Genomic DNA, 20,136 nt, shown 5'->3' on the forward strand with positions numbered 1-20,136 from the left:
GAGTAGCTGAAGCTGCTAAAGAAGTATTATGGCTTGTTGGGCTAGTAAAAGAACTGGGCGTTGAGCAAGGTGGAGTTCAGTTGCATTGTGACATTCAGAGTGCTATTTATCTGGCTAAGAACCAGGTGTACCATGCGAGAACCAAGCACATTGATGTCAGGTATCACAAGATCAGAGAGTTGATTGTTTCTGAGGAGGTACTGTTGCAGAAGGTTCATACTGATGAGAATGCAGCTGATATGTTGACAAAGTCAGTTACTATCAACAAATTCTTGCATTGCTTGGACTTGTTGAATGTTTGCAGTTGCTAGAGAAGCATGGTGGCCCAACTCACAGTGGTGCAGGTGTAACTCCCAGGTATTTTTTCTCCTAAGGGGTTAGATATTCGCCAAGGTGAAGATTTGTTATGGTATGACTCATATACCAAATAGAGACAGACGTTGGATCGGAGCGGAGCGAAAAAATCTGTTCAAATTGAGAAGTTATGTGGGTTAGGGTGCGGGGGCAAAGCCCCGCGGTATGGTACAGGGGTAATGTTGTAATTACATATTGTGCCTAGAGTTTACTCCTAGGGTTATGAATAGGTCTGTTAGTAACCCCAGGAGATATCTCTTATTTTTGTAAACCTTTTTTTGAATAGAGAAAGGAATCGTCGCTCTACTCCCTAGGACGTAGGCATCTTTGTTGAACCTCGTTAAATCTCTGTGTTCTTCTGGATTTGTCTTCTGGATTTGTGTTCGTTACTGTTTTTCTTCGCACTAATTTTCTTAACATTATCCTTCCTCCAGCCTTTCCCATCTTTCCCACATCGCTTTCTCTTGACCCCACTTACTGTCATCGCCCAGAACAACAAGATTTAAAATTTTCCTTTCCGCGGCTCCAATATAGTCGCCCAAAATTTCCCCTCCTACCTTCCTGCCTTGTTGTCCCCAGGTTTAGACATTCAACCATTTCGCCTGCTTCCCTCCAGCCCTGCTGCCGCCCCATACAGCTATTGGCTGCTGTCCTCTGTCAGTTTCCTTCCATATTTGCTGCCACCAGCCCCGAAACAGCCACCTGCTGTTTTATCCTCTTTCCTCTTGTTGCCACCACCTCCCAACACACCTAGCCAACACCACTCCACCCTAGATCCACCAGACTCATGTTGTGTGTCGTGTTGTCGCAATTTTAGATTTCCTGTTGTTTCGTTGTAATTTCGTATTTGAATTCAGCAACAATATTGGTTTTCCTATTATTGTTTGGTTAAACTTCGGTATCAATATATAGGGTATATATACTTCAGAGATAAGAAACAGCAGAAATCTCTCTTACAGGAGTTGATCCTTCTAAAACAGCTCTTGCCCTTGAAAATGACAAGTTTCCAGCCAAGAACGAACCACCTCTTTGAAAAACCTTTTGAGGGTGACATCCTTCAGCTGGCCATCTATGAACTGATGAATCAGTTGTTGCAACCCATATACCATCATCTTGCAAAGCTAGTTGCAGAAGTGGCTGCTCATTTGTAGATAACAAAATACTCTCTCTAGTGGACAAGTCTGTAAGGTATAACTGAGACAATAAGCAAAGCAAACAAAGGAACAAACAAGTTAGACCTGACAGCTTAAAATAAGGAACAGATTGTCCCATAACAGCAGGACAGATAAATACTCACACAAAGATCCCTCCCACCACTGTAAACATGAGAAAAGGATGGGGTGCTGGCAAGCGCCCAAACTGAATCCGTATGCACAGAATAAGAATGGACACAGCGTTGCTGACCAAGATCCCACAACCTATATCGATGCCAGAAATAAAAGCATCATCAGCGCATTCAAAGGAAAACCTTACATTCATTGAGAGAAAAAAAATTTAAGAGAGCGATATTCCAAAAAGATAACAAACTTGAGCCTTTTTCGGAGACTAGATTTGGAAGGAACATCACCATGGCATGCAAAGGAAAAATAAATTTTCCAAGCCATATTTTGCTAATATAGAAGTAATAACAATGAAATTCCAAAATAAGTACATGTTCAAATGTGATCCTTCTCGAAAGGCAATAATCATTTTGTAGTATGCTTGAGGAATTGGCAAAGAGAAAAACGGAAAGCAAGAGAAAGGGAGAGAAATTGGAGTAGAATAGTTACCGTATCATTGAATCAGATGATCCGGACAAGCAAAACCTGATAACATCACATGGTGTCAATTTTGTTAGAGGTCCAATAAATAAAATAAAATTCTATAAATTTCAGCAACGGTTTTATTATTAAAGGAGTAATTGAAGCATTGCATTTAGAATAAACTATGGAACAACAAGCACTCATTTTCCTCCAAATTCCTTTTTAAGCCCCTCTGAATCTTAACTAACTTGAAGTTGCATATGTTAAACATATATTTTCTCAGCAGAGTCATAAGGTTTTTGCACGCAACAATCAAGCATAAATACGAAGCAACAGCCATTCTGATAACAATCTACAAGAACAATTCAAAAATAATTTATAATCTGCAAAGTTATTATTCGTAAAACAATGACCACTTTTTCATGTCATCATTCATTTGTCAAATGGTCATATAGTTAGAACACTGTATAGAGAATGATACTTGAGATAGCCCAAATCATATTAAGGAAATTAAATTTTATTACTCAGAGCCAACAGGGTTACAATCAATACTAAACAAAAAAAATACAAAGAAAACCAAAGAAAACATCAGTATCCTGCAAGGGCTGGGTAGGACAAGCTGTGTCAGCGGTGAGAATGGATTAGGATAGATCTTGGTCGGCTGGATGAGTGTAGGGTGGGATTGCGGTACAGTAGAAAGGTGGGAGATGGATTAAGGCTCAGTCGGAGGTTGGCGGCACATTAGGAAGGCTGGAGGGAGGTGGCGGTAGAGCAGGAGGGCATGAGGTGGGATGTGGTCAAGTAGGATAGTTGTGGAAAGATTGGCGGCGCACGAAAGCCGGAGGGAGGTTGGTGACATAGCAGGAGGGCAGATGCAATGTGGACCAACAGGATGGTTGTGGGAAGGTTGGCGGAACATAAACAGAATTGGGAAGGAGCGCGGATAGGATGGTAGCGAGCGGGTGAAGGAGAAAAGGAATGATACACACCATCTTAGAATGAGTCACAAGTATGGCAACTTCTTGCCATCGGATACAACCCTTAGAAAGGAGGGGGGACTCCAGAGATTGTTCTGATAGAAATCTTATAGCAAAAACTAACGCTACACAGAGAAAAAAATTTATTTATAATAATATATAACTAGGAGCACTTAGAGGGCAAACCTAACACAAATAATTGGGTCGGCCCTCCCCCTCCCCTTGCTCCCTTCCCGGAACGGATCCAACTTTCCTAGTTGGATCAGTTGTCGGCTACGTAGCACTGAGACTTCTAAAAATGTGTCGTACTCCTGTCGAACACTTGTCGGACACGCCCTAACACTTGTCTGACATATTTCGACGCTTCTCCGTCACTACAAAATATATGTCTGAATTTTTTTCAGGCCTGAACACATCTGAGACACACCTCAATTGAGCTCAACACAATTTCAATAAAATGGGACACGAGAATTACACAATTATAAATATACGTACAGCCTTACTTGTACCTCAAAGTCAAACAGTCTCATCTCTCGTCATGTTGAAGCTTCCTCTAACATTCAACAAAATCAAGCGTCAAATGTGCATATAATATTCATCGAAACCAAGCATTAGTAATTCCCCCTTTGTAAGCATAGAATTTTTTTAAATTTTAGTAGAAAAGTTGAATACTTTCTTTTGAAACATATTATATCTAATTTTAAAAACTAATTTCATAAGCAAGAACTTTTATAATATAAATTAAATTTATGAATTTAAATTTTATTCTTGCATAACTTGTGTTGTCATAATTTAAATAAAGATTAATGAAAAATATAAATTTTACTTACTAATTAGTTAAATATAAAAACATATCTACAGTGTGTCGTGTCCTTTTTTTTTCAATGATGTCATGTCCATGCATCGTGTTGTATCGTGTCGTGTCTATGTGTTTGTGTCGTGCTTCCAGCAGAGCACTGCGTCAGTCTCTCTAAGTTGGGGGAGCTTTGACCTCATTCATCGAAGCTTCTGCTACACGTTGACGGTAAAGAAGTTGTTGTAAGCTCGCGGATCTGAAGGATCATCTACTGTCGTCCGAGAAGCAAATGGATCCCAACGACGACCGAATGTTCCCCAAAGCACATGAGGGTTTTCCCCACTTACAAGCATACATCTATATCTCACTCCAACCTTCTAGGGGTCCACTACGAAGCTGAGTCGGGTCCACGTGTCATGCATATACTGTTAAATCTTCCAAAAATAATCCAACGTCAACTTAACCTGATCCAAAGTGAGGGTAAACATCCCCGAATGAAGGTGGACATTGCATTGGTAAGGCATCAATCGTGATGTCCTTAAATGCTCTGTGTCATGACGATCCCATGTATGAAATCAGTGTCCCAGTCGTATGATCCTCTGCTGTCACTAAAATTGGTCCTACTGACACGGCTATACTGGTAATGGCACCTGTGATCTCAGGTGCTGCCTAAAGAAGAAGAATGATGTGCTTCGCCAACTTGAGGGAGTAGGTGTTTTTAAATTCGTCATGCTAAGTCCTACAGTTAAATTCTCACAGTCTCTCCAACAAAAGATGGTAGTCATTCATAGTACCACGTCATACCACACTTGATCCTGCAACAACAATAGCAAGCCTTTAAACCACTAAGTGAGGTCGGCTACATTAATCCTTTTTCTCCATTTCATTCTATTGAGTGTCATATTTTCATTCAAATCTAATAGATTAAGATCATTTTTATACAATATGCCCAAGTCTTTCTAGGTCTACCACTGTCTTTTTTAGCATAATTCGAATCAAGAGCTACTCTCAAAGCCGGAACATTAGATGGTCAATGTTTAATGTGACCAAACCATCTAAGACGACTCTCTCTAATTTTGTCCACCACAGGAGCTACACCAACTCTATCACAGATATATTCATTTCGCATTTTGTCTCTTAGTGTAAAGCCATTCATCCGCCTAAGCATTCTCATCTTGGCAACACTAACTTAATTTTATGTTTTTCTTTTAAAGGCCAACATTCAGCATCATGGTGCATTGCAGCTCACACTACCATCTTATAAAATTTTCCTTTCAGTAAAAGTGGTACTAGTCGACCACACAATAAGCCTGAAGCATTCCTCCACTTCAACCAACCAACTTGAATTCTATTAATAACATCCCCATCTATATCATCATAACTTTGAACAATAAACCTGAGATATCTAAAGCATTCACACCTTGTAATAATTTGATCACTCATAGTTACAACCCTATCACCAGAGCTACTACAACTAAAATTACATTACATGTATTAAGTATAGGTTCTACTCAAACGAAGGCCTTTACCAATGTAGAACCTGAGCTCTTTCTCTAGTCTTATCCACAACAAGGATGGCATCAATGAAAGACATACACCAAGGTACATCATCCTGTAAATGCCCAGTAAGAACATCCATAACTAAAGAAAAAAAATATGGGCTTAAAGCCAATCCCTGATATAATCCAACTAAAATAGGAAAATATTTGATCAATCCTCCTTCTATTCAAACACAAGTAACAGCTCCAGTATACATATCTTTAATGACTAGAGCATAAGTCATATAAACAACTTTCTTCTCTACAACACTAAAGAATATATCTCTAGGAACTTTATCGCAAGCTTTCTCTAAATCAATAAAAATCCTATGTAGATCTTCTTTATTCTCTCTGAACTTCTCCAACAAACCTCTCAATAAATGTATAGCTTCCATAGTAGTCCTGCATGGCATAAATCCAAACTGATTATGAGAAATCTTTGTAATACGTTAACATACGCTAAATTAACCTCTCCCATAATTTTAAAGAAAGACGCGTCAACTTAATTCCTCTATAATTTGCACTCTCTTTTATATCACCTTTATTCTTAAGAATGGGGAATAAATTACTCTTCCTCCACTCCTCAGGCATCATTTTAGTTTTTTAAATAATATAAAAGAGTTTAGTAGCCAAGAAACTCCCAAATCTCCTAAATATTTCAAGACTTCAATTGGGATATCAAAAGATCCTACAGAATGTCCACCCTTGGTTTGCTTTAAACTCTCCCGAACTTCTTTTTTACTAATAAGACGATAAAATGAAATATTTTATTATTATTAATGATAATAAGAATACTAAAATCGATCGTATTTTCAGAAACTTCATTAAAAAGTTCATCAAAATAACTCACCCAACTATGTTGAATATTTTTTTTCTAAAAAATGTACTTTTTTATTTTTATCTTTAATACACTTTACTTGAGTAAAATCTTTACTCTTCTTTTCATTTTGTTTGGCTAGTTTATGCATATATTTTTCACCCTATTCAATATCTAATCTATTATAAAAATTACTAAAATTAGAAATTTTAGGACACAGATTGTTCTCTTAAACTCCCTATGGATCATTTTATATTTTCACCAGTTCTCTCAGCTTTTACATTTAAATCACTTTTATAGCATAATTTTTTATATTTTATCTTTCTTGTACAATATTATTCCACTTCCAGTTATTTTTAATTAGTATTTTTATTTTCTTTTAGATTCTTCAAGTAGATTTTTCGTCACTTGTTTAATAGTGTTTGTTATATTATCCCACATAGAATTTCCTTCTTCGCGAACATCCCAAATTTTGAAATCTTAAAGTTTACTCATAAGTATAATTTTATTTGTCTTTATTTATATGAGAATGATTCCTAGTATTCTTTATTTTACAACTTTTTTTCTTAAAATTCAAAACTAATAATCAATGATAGATATTTAAAGTCTCAATTGAGATGACATTAAAGTCTAATAAGATTGTACCTTCTTTATTAATCACTCCAAAACTATAGCCACAATGAATATTTCTAAAATCTTTTACCTCTGCCGTCATGTCCATTTAAATCTCCTCCAATAAAAATTCATTCTTCAAGAGGTATCATTTGTATAACTACTTCTACATTACTCCAGAATTTTTCTTTGAAACCTATATCTAAACCTAAGTGAAGAGAATAAGCACTTATAATATTAAAAATTTTAATATCGACAACAATCTTAAGGGCTATAATTATATCTCCAATCCTATTAATTTTTACAACATTATCCTTCAAACTCTTATCTATAATTACACCTACATCATTTCTAGTGTGACTCTTACCTGAATACCAAATTTTAAAATCTAAGCTATCATTCTCTTTAGTTTTTTCTCCAACCCATTTAGTGTCTTGAGTACATCGATATTTATTTTTCTATGAATAATAATATAAGATAATTTCATTAATTTATTTGTGAGAGTACCTATATTGCAAGATCTTATCCTAATATTAGTTTCATGGACTACTTTTTTTACTCGCATTCTTCTGTAATGTGAGAACTCTTACTTATTTAATACTATATTCGAGCGTCGGTGTAGCGGCTCATGCACATTGTATTCAAGTCATACAGCGCGTCGCTTCCAAGGGACGCCCCAACATTTACACAATGACTAATTAGATTCAAGTCATGACTTTTCGACAAATTTTACATTGATTATCAACTACCTAACACAACCCTTCACTTTTCACATCTAGGTCTTGGGACACAACAATGGCAGTAATTCTGCAGTTATCTCCTAATCGAAAACTCCACTAGAAACCTCCTGTCAATGTTAACCCTATTCTCCTTCTTCAGCCACGTCAATGAATATGGTCGAGAATGTTTCTAAGTCATGAGACCAATTTCTTTGCCATCAGCGTACACACCAAGTTCTTGTTGCTCCCTCCATCAATAATGGGATAGTGTACCTTTTCGTTCACACTGCATATGTTATGGTGAAGCCATCGCAGATCCCTCACATACTCAGTCAGTTGTCGGACTCATCGAGCCACGAACATCTCACCCTCATCAGATGAAAAATGATATACCTCACCCTGTCCTTCAGTTGTCTTCTCCTCGCTAGTCACTTGCACTGTACCTTGCTCGCTAATAAACAACTTGACTCGTCAGGCAGCTGGAGGCTATGTGCACAAACCCATGACATTTGAAGCATTTTTTTCGAGGGGACTGTAGTAGATGTGTTACTCTTATCGGGCTTCTCACCCGGAATGGCTCTGTCCTTATCCAAACTTATTTTCTCAACTCCTTGAGACATGCTCTTGTTGTTGTCTCCACCTGTAGTTGGTTGTCTGAATGGTGGTAGTTGTCTGCTCTGCTTCTGTTGTCTTTCCACCTTAGGGGCAAAGATCTAGACATCTCTCAGTGACCAATAAAGTTGCAGCTACACAACGTTGTTAATAACGGGCTTCAAAATCTCAAATATCGGGCTACGAAATATTTGTCTGGCTCGACCAACTCACACTTCATCTCCAACTGGTCAAACTGCAATGTGAACTCCACTGATATGTCTCTCTGTTGTAGGTGGTTGTCTTGGAAACATATCCTGAAGGTAATGAGCGGGGTATTTTCTTTGCATCTCCTTCTTGATCTTCTCCCACCTAGTAATTTTATTGTTGTTCTCTCTTTCTCTGCCTCTGCAAGTTGTCCCAACATAAGGAAACCCTCTTTTTCAGTTTGATGGCTGCTAGTTTCACTAATTTGTCTTCTGACACTTATATAATAATAAATTCGTATGGATCAATACCTCCATAAAACTCAAGTAGATCCTCTTTGAGGCCAAAATCCTTGTGTCCTTCATGTGTCGTCTCATCTCTTATCCTCATCTGATACTAAATTTTGATGCGTCTGGACCTATATTCCTCATCACTAAAGTCTTTCCCATGGAAAGGAATTAGATCCTCATTCATTTCTCTCGTTCAACTCTTCATATCACAGTCGAGGGTAATCTCCCCTGGGTTACTTTAGTAATCTCTACAAGCCTCTATTGAAGAAGGCAGATATATCGTTCTATCTCGTCCTAAGTAGGTTTTGGAATGTATCTCCTTGGTAAGTTTGTTAGGGTTTGGGGATTGGAAGAGGTGGTTGAGGATAGAAAAAAAAATTTAGTGGCTAGGAAAACCTAGAATGGGACTAAAGTTTGGCTAGCTCTGATACCAATTGATACCACGTATAACCCAAACTACAATAAGGAAAGCAGATTTTATTAGTTAAAACCAGCGGGGTTACAATCAAAACTCAAAACAGTTAGAAAAGACAACAAAATATTAGTATCCCGCTAGGGCTGGGTAGGACAAGTCATGGCCAGCAATGAGAATGGACTGGGATAGGTGGCGTTTGGTTGGATGGGTGTAGAGTGGGATTGTGGTACAGCAAGAAGTTGTTAGATGGGTGTCGCCCGGCCAAAGGTTGTGGGAAGGTTTGCAGCAAGGTAGGAAGGCTGGAGGGAGGTGGTAGTACAGCAGAAGGGCGGAAATTGGGCAGAAGGTGGGTTGTGGTTGGGTAGGATGGTTGTCGGAAAGTTGGAGGCACAGCAGGAATGTTGTAGGGAGGGTGGCAGCATAGTAGGAGGGCAAGAGATGCTCTGCAGTTCAACGGGATGGCTATGGTAAAGTTAGCAACGCAAAAACAAGGAAGAGAAGGAGAGCAGGTGGGATGGCAATGAGCAGGCGAAGGGGATAAGGAAGGATACACACCACCTCGGAACAAGTTACAACCGGAGTACCTTCTCGCCATCAGATACAGCCCTATAAGAGAGAGGGAGGGATGTCAAAGACTGTCCTAACAGAAATCTAAAAACAAAAAACTAACTCTAAACAAAGACATAAACATATTTATAATAATAAATAGATAGGAGCACTTTAGCGATAACCCTAACCCAAATAATTGGGACAGTCGACCCACTTGCCCCCTCCCTGAACCGGCCCACCTATCCCAGTTGGATCAACCGTCGATTCAATAAAGCCCTGGGTCAGATAAACTGTGTAGAAAACTGATTCGAAGTTCTAAAACTTTGGAAACACTATAAGCAAATAGGACATAACTTTATAAACAGGTAATTGCAGATTTCATATAATTATAAATGATGTCTATTTAGAGAAAAAAAAATCCTCTTAGTTCCAATACTGCAACTAGACATGTTTCTGCAACATTCAATTATTAAATTATAATGTCTAGCTTCCATCAGGACGCAATAGAAACCAATAAAGCTCATCTTAGTTAACCATAGGTGAGCCATCTACTCAAGAAGACGGCTGACTAAAAGCACTAAATGTAAGCAAAAAAAATGCTAAATTCCATTGTTAGAAATATTAAAAACGAGCCGATCAATGCTTTACACAGAAAGCTGAAGTATTACAAAAAAAATAATAATAAGTATAAAAGGTATAAAAGGTATAAAAACAGAATGTCAACTGACCTTCCAGTAGAATCAAGCAACAAAGCTCGAATATTATCAGTATGCCCTCTTAGCTTCATATTCTTTGAACCGGTTCTGGGGTCCCAAACACGAATGGCCTAAAGGAGAAAACAGTTTAAATGAGGAAAGGAAGACTAAGGCATAAATAAAATGAAAAAAAAACTTGTGCGTCTTCTCTACAACAGTTGACATGAAGTGAAGAGACCGCATTATAAGGAAACAAAATGTACCTTCTCAGTACCGCCAGAAACAAGTAAAGTTCCACTATCATTCATCGCTAGGGCATACACAGACTCTTTATGGCCTTTGGCTGCCGTAGGATTGTAACCATGCGACTGTGCATTATTCACAGACATGTTGCTTGATGTAATAGAACGCAAACTTGTCATAGGAAGCCCATAATTTCCTGATGTCATCAGTTTACTGGAGCCTTCATCATCCATAATATCAGTAGATTTGGTAACCGGAAGAACTGCTGCTTCAATGTCCCATATAAAGACCTCCCCACCAAGTCCCCCAGAGGCAACAACATTGCTCTAAAATACATGAAACTACAGAAAGATAAAAATCTATAGAACCAGATGAATGTGCAAGGAGAAAAAATACGCAACCCCACCTCAACATAGGGGTAAAGAAGATGAAAACTAGACAAAACAGAAACAAAATAAAAATAAAAAAGAATCACAGATTTAAAGCTATTTTCAAATTGTGAAAGAATTACATTTTTTTCAACCGCAGCAAGGCAAGTAACATAATCGGAATGTTGACGAAGAGTTCTGGTACAAACGCCATCTGACAAAGTATTCCAGACCTGCAACCTAATAAATATTAATACAACTCACAGTCATGATGGCAAGAAGTACCATCTTCGGTGGAAGCAAAAACCTTGACAGTTGTGTCTGAGGAACATGAAACTAGGGTGTTACCAGCAAGAACTGCATCATTAACCTGCATCACAAGAAATTTTGGTCAAAGCAAGTTTGATGCAATCATTGGGTGTTACTAGCAAGAATTGTACCATTACCCTACATCAGAAATTTAGACTGTCAATGTAAATTTGCCATTATTATGTAATAAGGGAACAATAAAAGGAAACTAGCCAAAAACATAAAAAATCATAAACCTAATGTTTGCAATAGTTTTGAACTTATATCTGTGCTGCCTTATGTTCACATATTTTCCTCCAACAGTAATTTTTTCTATTCATCTAACAAGTGCATTTTTCACACTTCGTTGCCCATGACCAAACAAACCAAATTTACTTTAAAGTTATTTATATTCACCATATCTTAATCCAACTTTTTCTCAAATTTGTTAATTTATCAATCCAACTTTGACACAAATTCCTCATTAACATTTTATTTCAGACACACTCAGCTTCGCTAAATAATGAATTTTTAAACGATTCACTAACAACATCACCTACTTAACCATATTTTATAAAATTAATACCCTTATCACAAAACGCTCTTATCCATTATAACCAACTAGTCTTACCTCTAAAAGCTACAAAACCAAATAAACATATAATTATTCAACAAGAAAATGGTTACACAATAAAATTTATGCAATACATTACATTTGAAATAACGACATAAAACCACAAACTCAAATGATTATTTCAATTTAAAAGAGTAAATTACCTTATAAAATTTGTTTCTGGAATATTATGATAAGGACACAAGATTATCTATATTGAAAAACATAGCGATCAGAAAGAACAGAGAAAACTCACAAACAGATTAACAGAACTCCTGAAAAAAAATAGACAATTTTGATAGAACCAAAATTTGAAAGAGATATTACGGACTAAATATATTAATAAATCGTAGTGGAAAAATCACTAAATAAACTGAAAAATGAAAGATGATGTATGAAAAACTGGGAATGACCCCAAGACATACAAAAAAAAAAAAAAGAGAAAATCTGAGAGAATACATTTTTAATCTACCTTAGATGACAAAAAATAACCACAATCCATGTTTCAAGATCATACCCAATCAACATGCGACTCATATGTTGCAATGAAGCTAGCATCATCATCAGCTATGGCCCACCTTTTCAATGTTCCATCTCTACTTCCAGTAAAAAGATAGTCACAGCTACTAGATGAAGTCTTCAAAACAGTCAAGCAGTTAATGCCTGCACAATGCTGCAAACTCCAGAAATTTAAGTGATCTAGTATCACCAAGGAATAAATCAATGGCAAACATGAGTTTGATGCAAAAACATAATAATATTGCACACGAGCCCACACCCCCATAAAAAGAAAAAGGAAGAAAAAACGAACCTTGGTGTCATCAGTATCCTTCAAAACATATGTTAACCGTTTCTCCTTCCGCGGCCGAGTTGAATTAGATGTGTTACCAGAACTAGCCACCCGATGCATCGCAAAAGTTCCTATTGCATAGACAAAAGAACTACATATATAAGCTTCCATTGTTTTTACAAGAAAATCTAAGTTATAACATAATACAAAAAGGCATAGCAAGTATTGAGAGAATTAAAAACCAACACAAATAAAATTGTTATTGATCAATAATTATAATAGCCATAACCTAAAAAAAGTGTTCCCATGACCACGGAACACTCTTAAAATATGTATGGAAGATGGTAATTCTACACCGAGTAATATCAAGCTAAGTGTAGCACTAACACATCTAGGAAAGACCTACTAAGTCATCATTACCACCACCAACGTCTTGCAAAGATTCATAGATGAACTCAATTCAGGGAATTTGTTCGATTTACTTCATTTGAACCAATAAGAAAATATAAAGACTCATAATAGGACATCATGTGCATAGTACCGCTGTTGATCACAATTAAAGCAACTTTTGAAGTTGGCTTCGAACCAAAAGTACCTGAAACAGGTTTAGGGACCATTTGGGGCACAGCTGAAGCTGTCTATGTCAATTGTGAAACCGTTGTAGAAATGATATTGTTTGATGACAATGTTATTTGGAAAATCTAACCAATATGTTGAGATGTTGTTGCATGTGATCAAAAAAACATATAAATCCATTTCAAAAAAAAAAAAAGAGAGCAGACAAATCAATTATTAATCATAGTAACATATCACATAATCATTTTGGACTAACAGACAAATTAATGAATACTTATAGTAAAATATCACGTAATTACTTAATCAACCAAGATCAACAAAAAAGCATAAAAGTAAATGAAATTAAAATCTCTATATAGATAAACTTTTTATTTTAGGGGCATTTACATGCATACCACCCAATTCTTACATATGTACATATCTAACACCTAAACTTTACTTTTTACATTTATACCACCCAAATCTTTCACATCACATAAAAATACCACCATTTATACTTTTAAAAAGTGAGATGCATCTTTTTACATAAGGTAGGCATGTATGTAAAAATTGATGTTTCACTCTTAGATATGTAAATGAATAGGAATTTAGTGGTGTGTATTTAAATCTTCCTTTATTTTATTCTAAAATACAAAAACTTTCTAAACCAAATACATATCTTCATTAGCATATCCATCAAATGAATTTGAACACCACCACAATAATTAGGTTTCCCTCACAATTGAGTTTACATCTACCAAACTACCAAAAATGTTTAATTAAAAAAAAAAAGAAAGCATTGCCTCTAAATATGGGGTGCCCTAACCACTCAAACAGCTATCCCATCATGTTATCCATTGAGTGTACTCTAAATAATCCTTCTTTTGCAAGATTATTACGAATATAATCGTTAAAAGCTAATTTTTTTGGGAATTTTATGCCAAGCTTCCAAAAAGCTCAGATTTCTGGTTAGACCAACCCAAACAATTCATGCAACAAAAAATTCATGAACAATCACTCTCTTGCATTTGCTATCAGCAACTTCACCTCAAGAGGACTAACCCTCATCCACTTCATCCTGGAAACTATGAGCACCATCCCACCACATTTGACTGCAACTTGAGGTCCAACAGAACCGCTGGACTAGGCCTCTTTTGGAACAAAAACATGAGAAGTAAAAAAACTATTTGTTCATCTCACTAATCAGTATTAGCAGATTGAAACGTCTTCTGCTTACAGCTTCAAAATCGACATGTCTCAATCGCATCTTAAAACACAAATTGCAAAAAAGGACTTAGGCATGTAAATTGATCATAATGATCCATAAATGTCATAAAAGATATGCATATTTTTTGTCATCCTTAAAATTAAAAACAGAAAAAAAAAAGAGAAACAAAAAGGGCCATTGAAAGTTATGAAATTTTGAAAATTGCCCAAAAATGCTGAATGCACGATCGAAAAGCTAAGTTCCAAGCAAAGGCGTTGTCAAGTAAGGTTACCATAAAGTTCTCCTAACAAAACTTAGTAACAATTTACCCACATCAAATATAATTGGTAAAGTGCGCCACTTCACAAGTTGAAAATATTGTGCTTCTCATATTTGAGAGTGAAAAGCTTCTCGCAATAGTAGCTTTTAGGAATCACTATTAAGGTAACATCTTCTTTCACATATCAACTTCTAAAGAAGTTATAAAACTAGACAAGTTTAATGTAGAATCTTTGCAACATCATAATGATCCAAAAGTTCATCAAAATTATTCATGTCATTAACAATTAGCATAAAACATTGTCTCAAAATAGGCAATTCCTCCACCAATTGCCCATGAAAGGTGATGGGAAAATATTTTTTCGCATAACATCATTCTCACAACAACTAGATGCCAGCTCCCGACAAGCTACACTTTGCTCTCTCTCTCTCTCTCTCTCTCTCTCTCTCTCTCACACACACACACACACACACACATACAGCACTGATTCAATGGATTTTTGTATACCTAATGAGCTTAAAAGATAATTTTACATGTATACAAATAAAACATATGAATCTATTGTTAAACGACCATAACTTTATAGCACTCTTATACACAAATATTTTTCTTATTATTGTTGCAACTTAGCCAACACTAATTATAAAACTTAAACCTCAAATGAGTTGGCTAAACCTAATGATAACGCGCAAAAATTAAGAGAAAAGGGGGCTAAAAGGAAGACTTGAGGGGAGACAAAAAGAAAAAGAACAAAAAACAAAGTTAAAAGACAAGGGAAAACAGCAACAACAATTTGAAAGAAAACAAATCAAGAAACCAAATCTCATCCAATAATTAAATTAACAAAACCCTCCTTCATTATCTGCTCGTATAAAGAGAGCCATGGCTCATCTAAAGAAAGACTCAAGGGGAGAGAGAAAAAAAGGAAGTATGGAAAATAAATAAAGAGACAAGAAAGGGAAGTCAGCAGCTGGATTTGAAAAAAAATCAAAAATCAAATTTCAACAAATCATCAAGTAACCAAAAAGCTATGTAAAAGACTAATTTTTTCTATTAGAAACTAGGTTGAACCGGTTGCGTCAGTTCAAAAGAACCAACAAGCTGGTTCCGCTAATTAAAAAACAAAGGGAAGGCAGACAGAATTCATCCCTAGCGAAACTAAGAGCATTGCATGGGGGTGTAAAATAGGTAGCAGCAAGCAAGACAAATGATAGGTGAGTAAGAAGTGCCAATTGAGCAACGAGCAGCATGTATGGCCCAAGTGGCTATGAGCACAGTTTGTAGGAGACAAATGCATATGAGTGTCACTTGAGCAAAGACAAACAGTGTGTGTGATTCGAACACAGCATGCATAAAAAATGCAGATGACACCAAGAGCGAGAGACAAAGTCACATGAAAGGAGAAAGAACCATGTCTGGGTGGCTTGGAGATATAGTGCAAACGCTGCCAATGTGTTGTGTGAACGTCAAGTAATGTGCTCGGGACAATAAAGGAGGCAACAAACAGAGAAGGAAACGACAGTAATTGTTTGATTTTATCTTAAATTCAGAAATAGTTATTTTATTTTAAATTTTATTGAGCATTAATGATAATTTTTACAAAATAATGTTGGAAATCAAAATTTGAAAAGTATATAAATAAGAAAGTTGAAAGGGATCATTAATTGAGCAAAGGAAGAGGTTCCATGAGGTATGTAGTTAGGGTAATGAGGCGGTAATCCCACGCAAGGAGGGTCAGTCGAACCTCAAAGTTATGTTCTGATAAGGTCCACACCACAAAAGCAGACTCGCGTCCAATCCAAACGAAGGATATGTCCCCGTCCTTCTACTTCAGTGCCAGTCTCTCGGGTTGAGAGGAGCTTTGACCTCAACATCTAAGCATCTATCTCCTTATAGTATGGTGTCAGGTCGGCCACGTTGAAGGTGTTGGAGCTACTGTAACTTTCCGGTAAGTCAATCTTGTAAGCGTTGTCATTCCAAATCACATCATGAAAAAATATGTATCCATCCTCATTTGGCACACCCTGAGCTGAAGCTGCATATAGTCATACATTCTCATAAAGTAACTATCGGGTCATTAATTATGTAATTCGTCTCTTCCACTCCTAATACACGACTGGGAGCACCCGATAAACAAATTTGTCTGGAGGAACTAACTCTGAGATGAAATTCGTGGTATGTTAAATAGCTCTCAATAACAACCACTAAAGAGAGGCCCCTTCTTCTCCAGAAGGACCTGAATCTCATTATATGATGTTCTTTCCCGCAAAGCCACTAAGATGAATTCTAACGTTGTGGTTCATTTTGTCGGTGGGTACATAGTTGAACTGAATTTAATACTGAAATGACTCAATATACTCATCCAAAAGTAGCTCAAAAGCTTCTTATCTCTAACATGTTGGACCTCCCTCAGTAGAGGCAACTCATAAGGTAGACTATATATTTAAAAATTCTAAAATTATTTTATATGGGGTTGGCATGTGTCTTGTTTTGGTTTCTCGAACTTATGACCCACTTGAACAATCCATGTTACGTTTGTTGGAGTCTCTCTCATGGGTTCGGATTAATAAGTCATCTATCTCTCGTCAGTGGAAGCTAGCACTCCTTCTCTAGGTTCTTGTCTTCTTCAGTGTCTATTGTGTCATCATCCATTTCTTCAATAGCTCCCTAATTAGCGAAATAGAGCATAATCTTGTTCGAGCAATCTGATACATTGTGTCCAAAACCATAGCACTTGACGCACTTTATGGTTGAGACATTTAATAATGTTGCTTGTCCCCCACCTATTTCCCACTCTAAATTAGTTTATCCTCGGTCAGTTTGGATGCTCGATTGGGTGTACAGTGTACTCTTGTTGTTTGATCCTGGAAATGAACTCTGCATATATGATGTGGCGATCACCGGTATTTGTTGCCTCAAGATCATGTCTTGATTGTAATGAATTGGTCGGTACCTGTGTTGCATCTCTCGTTTAATCTCGGACCAAATAGTAATTTTTTTTTCCATCACATAGGTATAGTTGCTTCAAATTTTCCTATCATAGTAATGCACTCTCCTTTAACTTAATGACGATTAGCATTACCATTATGTCAGGTGGAATATCATTATATTCAAAGACCCGCTCCACTGTCTGAGGCCACTCGATGGATTGATGAATTCTTTCAGATCCCTGTAACCGTCAAAAACGATAAATCCATCTTTACTTCAATAACCTAACTTCTCTTATGATATTCCATGTCAAATATTTGAGGGAATAGTTCTTTATTCTTTGGATATAACAAATCACCGTTGTCGCTAAGAATGGCCCTTTTGGATTCTCCTCGCGAAGGCGGCAAGCCTTTGTTGCAGCTAGAAAATTTACTGCTACATATTTTCAATACAAAATTTTGAAACATCTCTTAAAGGATTTCTCATAAGCGGCAATGAGACATTTCCTCCCAACTAAGGCTCTGTTTGGGGCAGTTGTAGCGTATTAAAAAGCTGCTGAAGAAAAATCTGACATTGTCAAAAAGCTGCGGTGGTTATTACATTTTTTTTTTTGTGAAAAAGTCAGATGGCAACTAGAAAACTCCCACCGCACCTAGCCAGGAGCGGTGGGAAAACACTAGTTTCAGCGGTAGCTTTTTGAAAAAGTTGTCGAAACGCAATTTTCCCAAAAGGCCAAAGTCGCACCGTCGCCGCACAGTTGCGCCAAACGGAGCCTAAGTTTCCAACAATTGTCTCCTCGGTGGCATTACTAGGTTCAGGTTTGGGGAGGTGGAAAAGAGTACGAGGGTGATTTTGGTTTGGGTGGTTGATTTGAAAAATCAGCAAGGGGAATGGTTTTTAGTAGAGCCTGGGTTACGTAGTGGTACATTTTGGTAACCCTAGAATAAGATTAGGGTTAGGCTTAGGCAAGCTCTAAGACCAAATGATACCGGAGTTCAACCAAACAACAATAGGAAAACAAAATATTATTGTTGAATTCAAACGGAGGATTACAACCAATAAACGGAAATAGGAAATAGCAACAAGCATAAAAAAAAACTCAAAGTAGGGTTGGATCTAAGGGTGGTAGTGGTGATTGGCTAGGGTTGGAAAGGTGGCGAGGAGCTGGAAAGAGGCGATTGACAAGCAGAAAATAGCAAGGCAGTTGTTTCTCAAGTTAAAAACAGCAAACAAACAGTGTGGATCAACATGGAATGATTGTACTGAGCGGTGGTAGCAAGGAGGAAAGTGGCAGCTGCAAATCAGAGACGGTTAGCAAAGGAGGTTGATGTGAAGGTGTTGGCAGCAAGCTGAGGGCATCGGGGGACGGATTAAAGGTTGGAAGTTGGAAGCTTCTGGAAAACAGTAGATCATTTTTGTTTTGGGCGGAGGCAACAAGTGTGGAGGCTGGAAACTGATGGAAAGCAGCAATCCCTTATTGTTTTGGGCAGTGGTAGCAAGGTAAGGTAACCGGGAGAGTTATGCGAAAGATGGGGGAGGGTAGAGGAAAGATAATCACTACCTCAAGAGCGAGATACAGTCGGAGCACTACTAGAACTCTTGGATACAACCCTAAAAGAAAAAACAAAGACACTGACGGTTGTTCTGAACAAAACACACGCAAAAACTCCCACTTAAGCACGACAAAAGAAAATAAATAACACTAGGGCAATTAGGAGTGAGCCCCTCTCACAAGGAAGCGGTAATCCCATGCAAGGAGGGTCGGTCGGCCCTTAGAGTTCTGTTAGGAACCAGTCCACACCGCCAGTGCAGAATTGTGTCTGGTCCAAATATGTGAGACACCCGTATCCCTTTACGCCCCGCATCATCATGCAATGACTTCTTAAATGAAAAATAAATATAAATGCCTAAAATTTTGTAATAAAATGAAATATTAGTACAAAATCCTTTTAACATGCATGCATGTTAAAGCATGTGTATAAAAATTAATATATTGTAGAAATGCAAAAATTGACCAAGTTATTATATAACAGAAGCTAGGGCTGGGAGGGGGGACGCGAGGTTATCAGAGGCTGGGAGGGGGGACGTGGGAAGCAAAGCAGGATGCGAGGCGAGGACGTGAGGCGGGACGCGGGGTTATCAGAGGCTGGTTGAACCAGCCTGGGGCAGGTCTGCTGGACTGATCAACATTCTTAGGGTCGGGATGCACCGCTCTCGCCCTGCCTTCCTCTCATTTCCTGATTCTTGCCTTCCTTGCCTTTCTTAGAGCCGAAAATTACCACCCATTGCCTTCCCCCATTCCTTCTAAGTTTCCCCCTATCCCTATCTATTTATATTTATGTTTGTTGAATTTGGGTTAGTTTTTTATTGCTTGTTGATTTCAGAGTTCTCCTTGGAGTCTCTTGTTCTCTTGCCAGGGTTATATCCGATGACGGGTGGTGCTTCGGCTATATCCTATTCCGAGATGGTGTCATATCCTCCCCCATTTTCCTCTCTAATCTCTAAACCAACCCTAGCCGTCGGCCTCTCCATATCCTTCCAGTTGTCCTGCCCCGACCCCCC

General features: G+C 37.5%; 1 protein-coding gene across 1 annotated transcript in view; it reads right to left on the reverse strand.

Annotated features, from left to right (window-relative positions):
• LOC110023833 (WD repeat-containing protein 48) overlaps window positions 1-20,136 on the reverse strand; it is a 79,499-nt gene that overhangs the window by 52,269 nt on the left and 7,094 nt on the right. Inside the window, exons 3-11 of the mRNA XM_020723446.1 lie at window positions 12,626-12,735; window positions 12,332-12,487; window positions 11,221-11,283; window positions 11,057-11,146; window positions 10,566-10,871; window positions 10,336-10,433; window positions 2,124-2,159; window positions 1,652-1,772; window positions 1,312-1,548 (exon numbers count right to left, since the gene is read on the reverse strand). Coding sequence (XP_020579105.1) covers window positions 1,312-1,548; window positions 1,652-1,772; window positions 2,124-2,159; window positions 10,336-10,433; window positions 10,566-10,871; window positions 11,057-11,146; window positions 11,221-11,283; window positions 12,332-12,487; window positions 12,626-12,724 — 1,206 coding nt within the window. The 5' untranslated portion in view covers window positions 12,725-12,735. The remainder of the gene's footprint in view (window positions 1-1,311; window positions 1,549-1,651; window positions 1,773-2,123; window positions 2,160-10,335; window positions 10,434-10,565; window positions 10,872-11,056; window positions 11,147-11,220; window positions 11,284-12,331; window positions 12,488-12,625; window positions 12,736-20,136) is intronic.

This window comes from Phalaenopsis equestris, unplaced genomic scaffold, assembly GCF_001263595.1.
Source record: "Phalaenopsis equestris unplaced genomic scaffold, ASM126359v1 Scaffold000002, whole genome shotgun sequence".
NCBI classification, from domain to species: domain Eukaryota; kingdom Viridiplantae; phylum Streptophyta; class Magnoliopsida; order Asparagales; family Orchidaceae; genus Phalaenopsis; species Phalaenopsis equestris.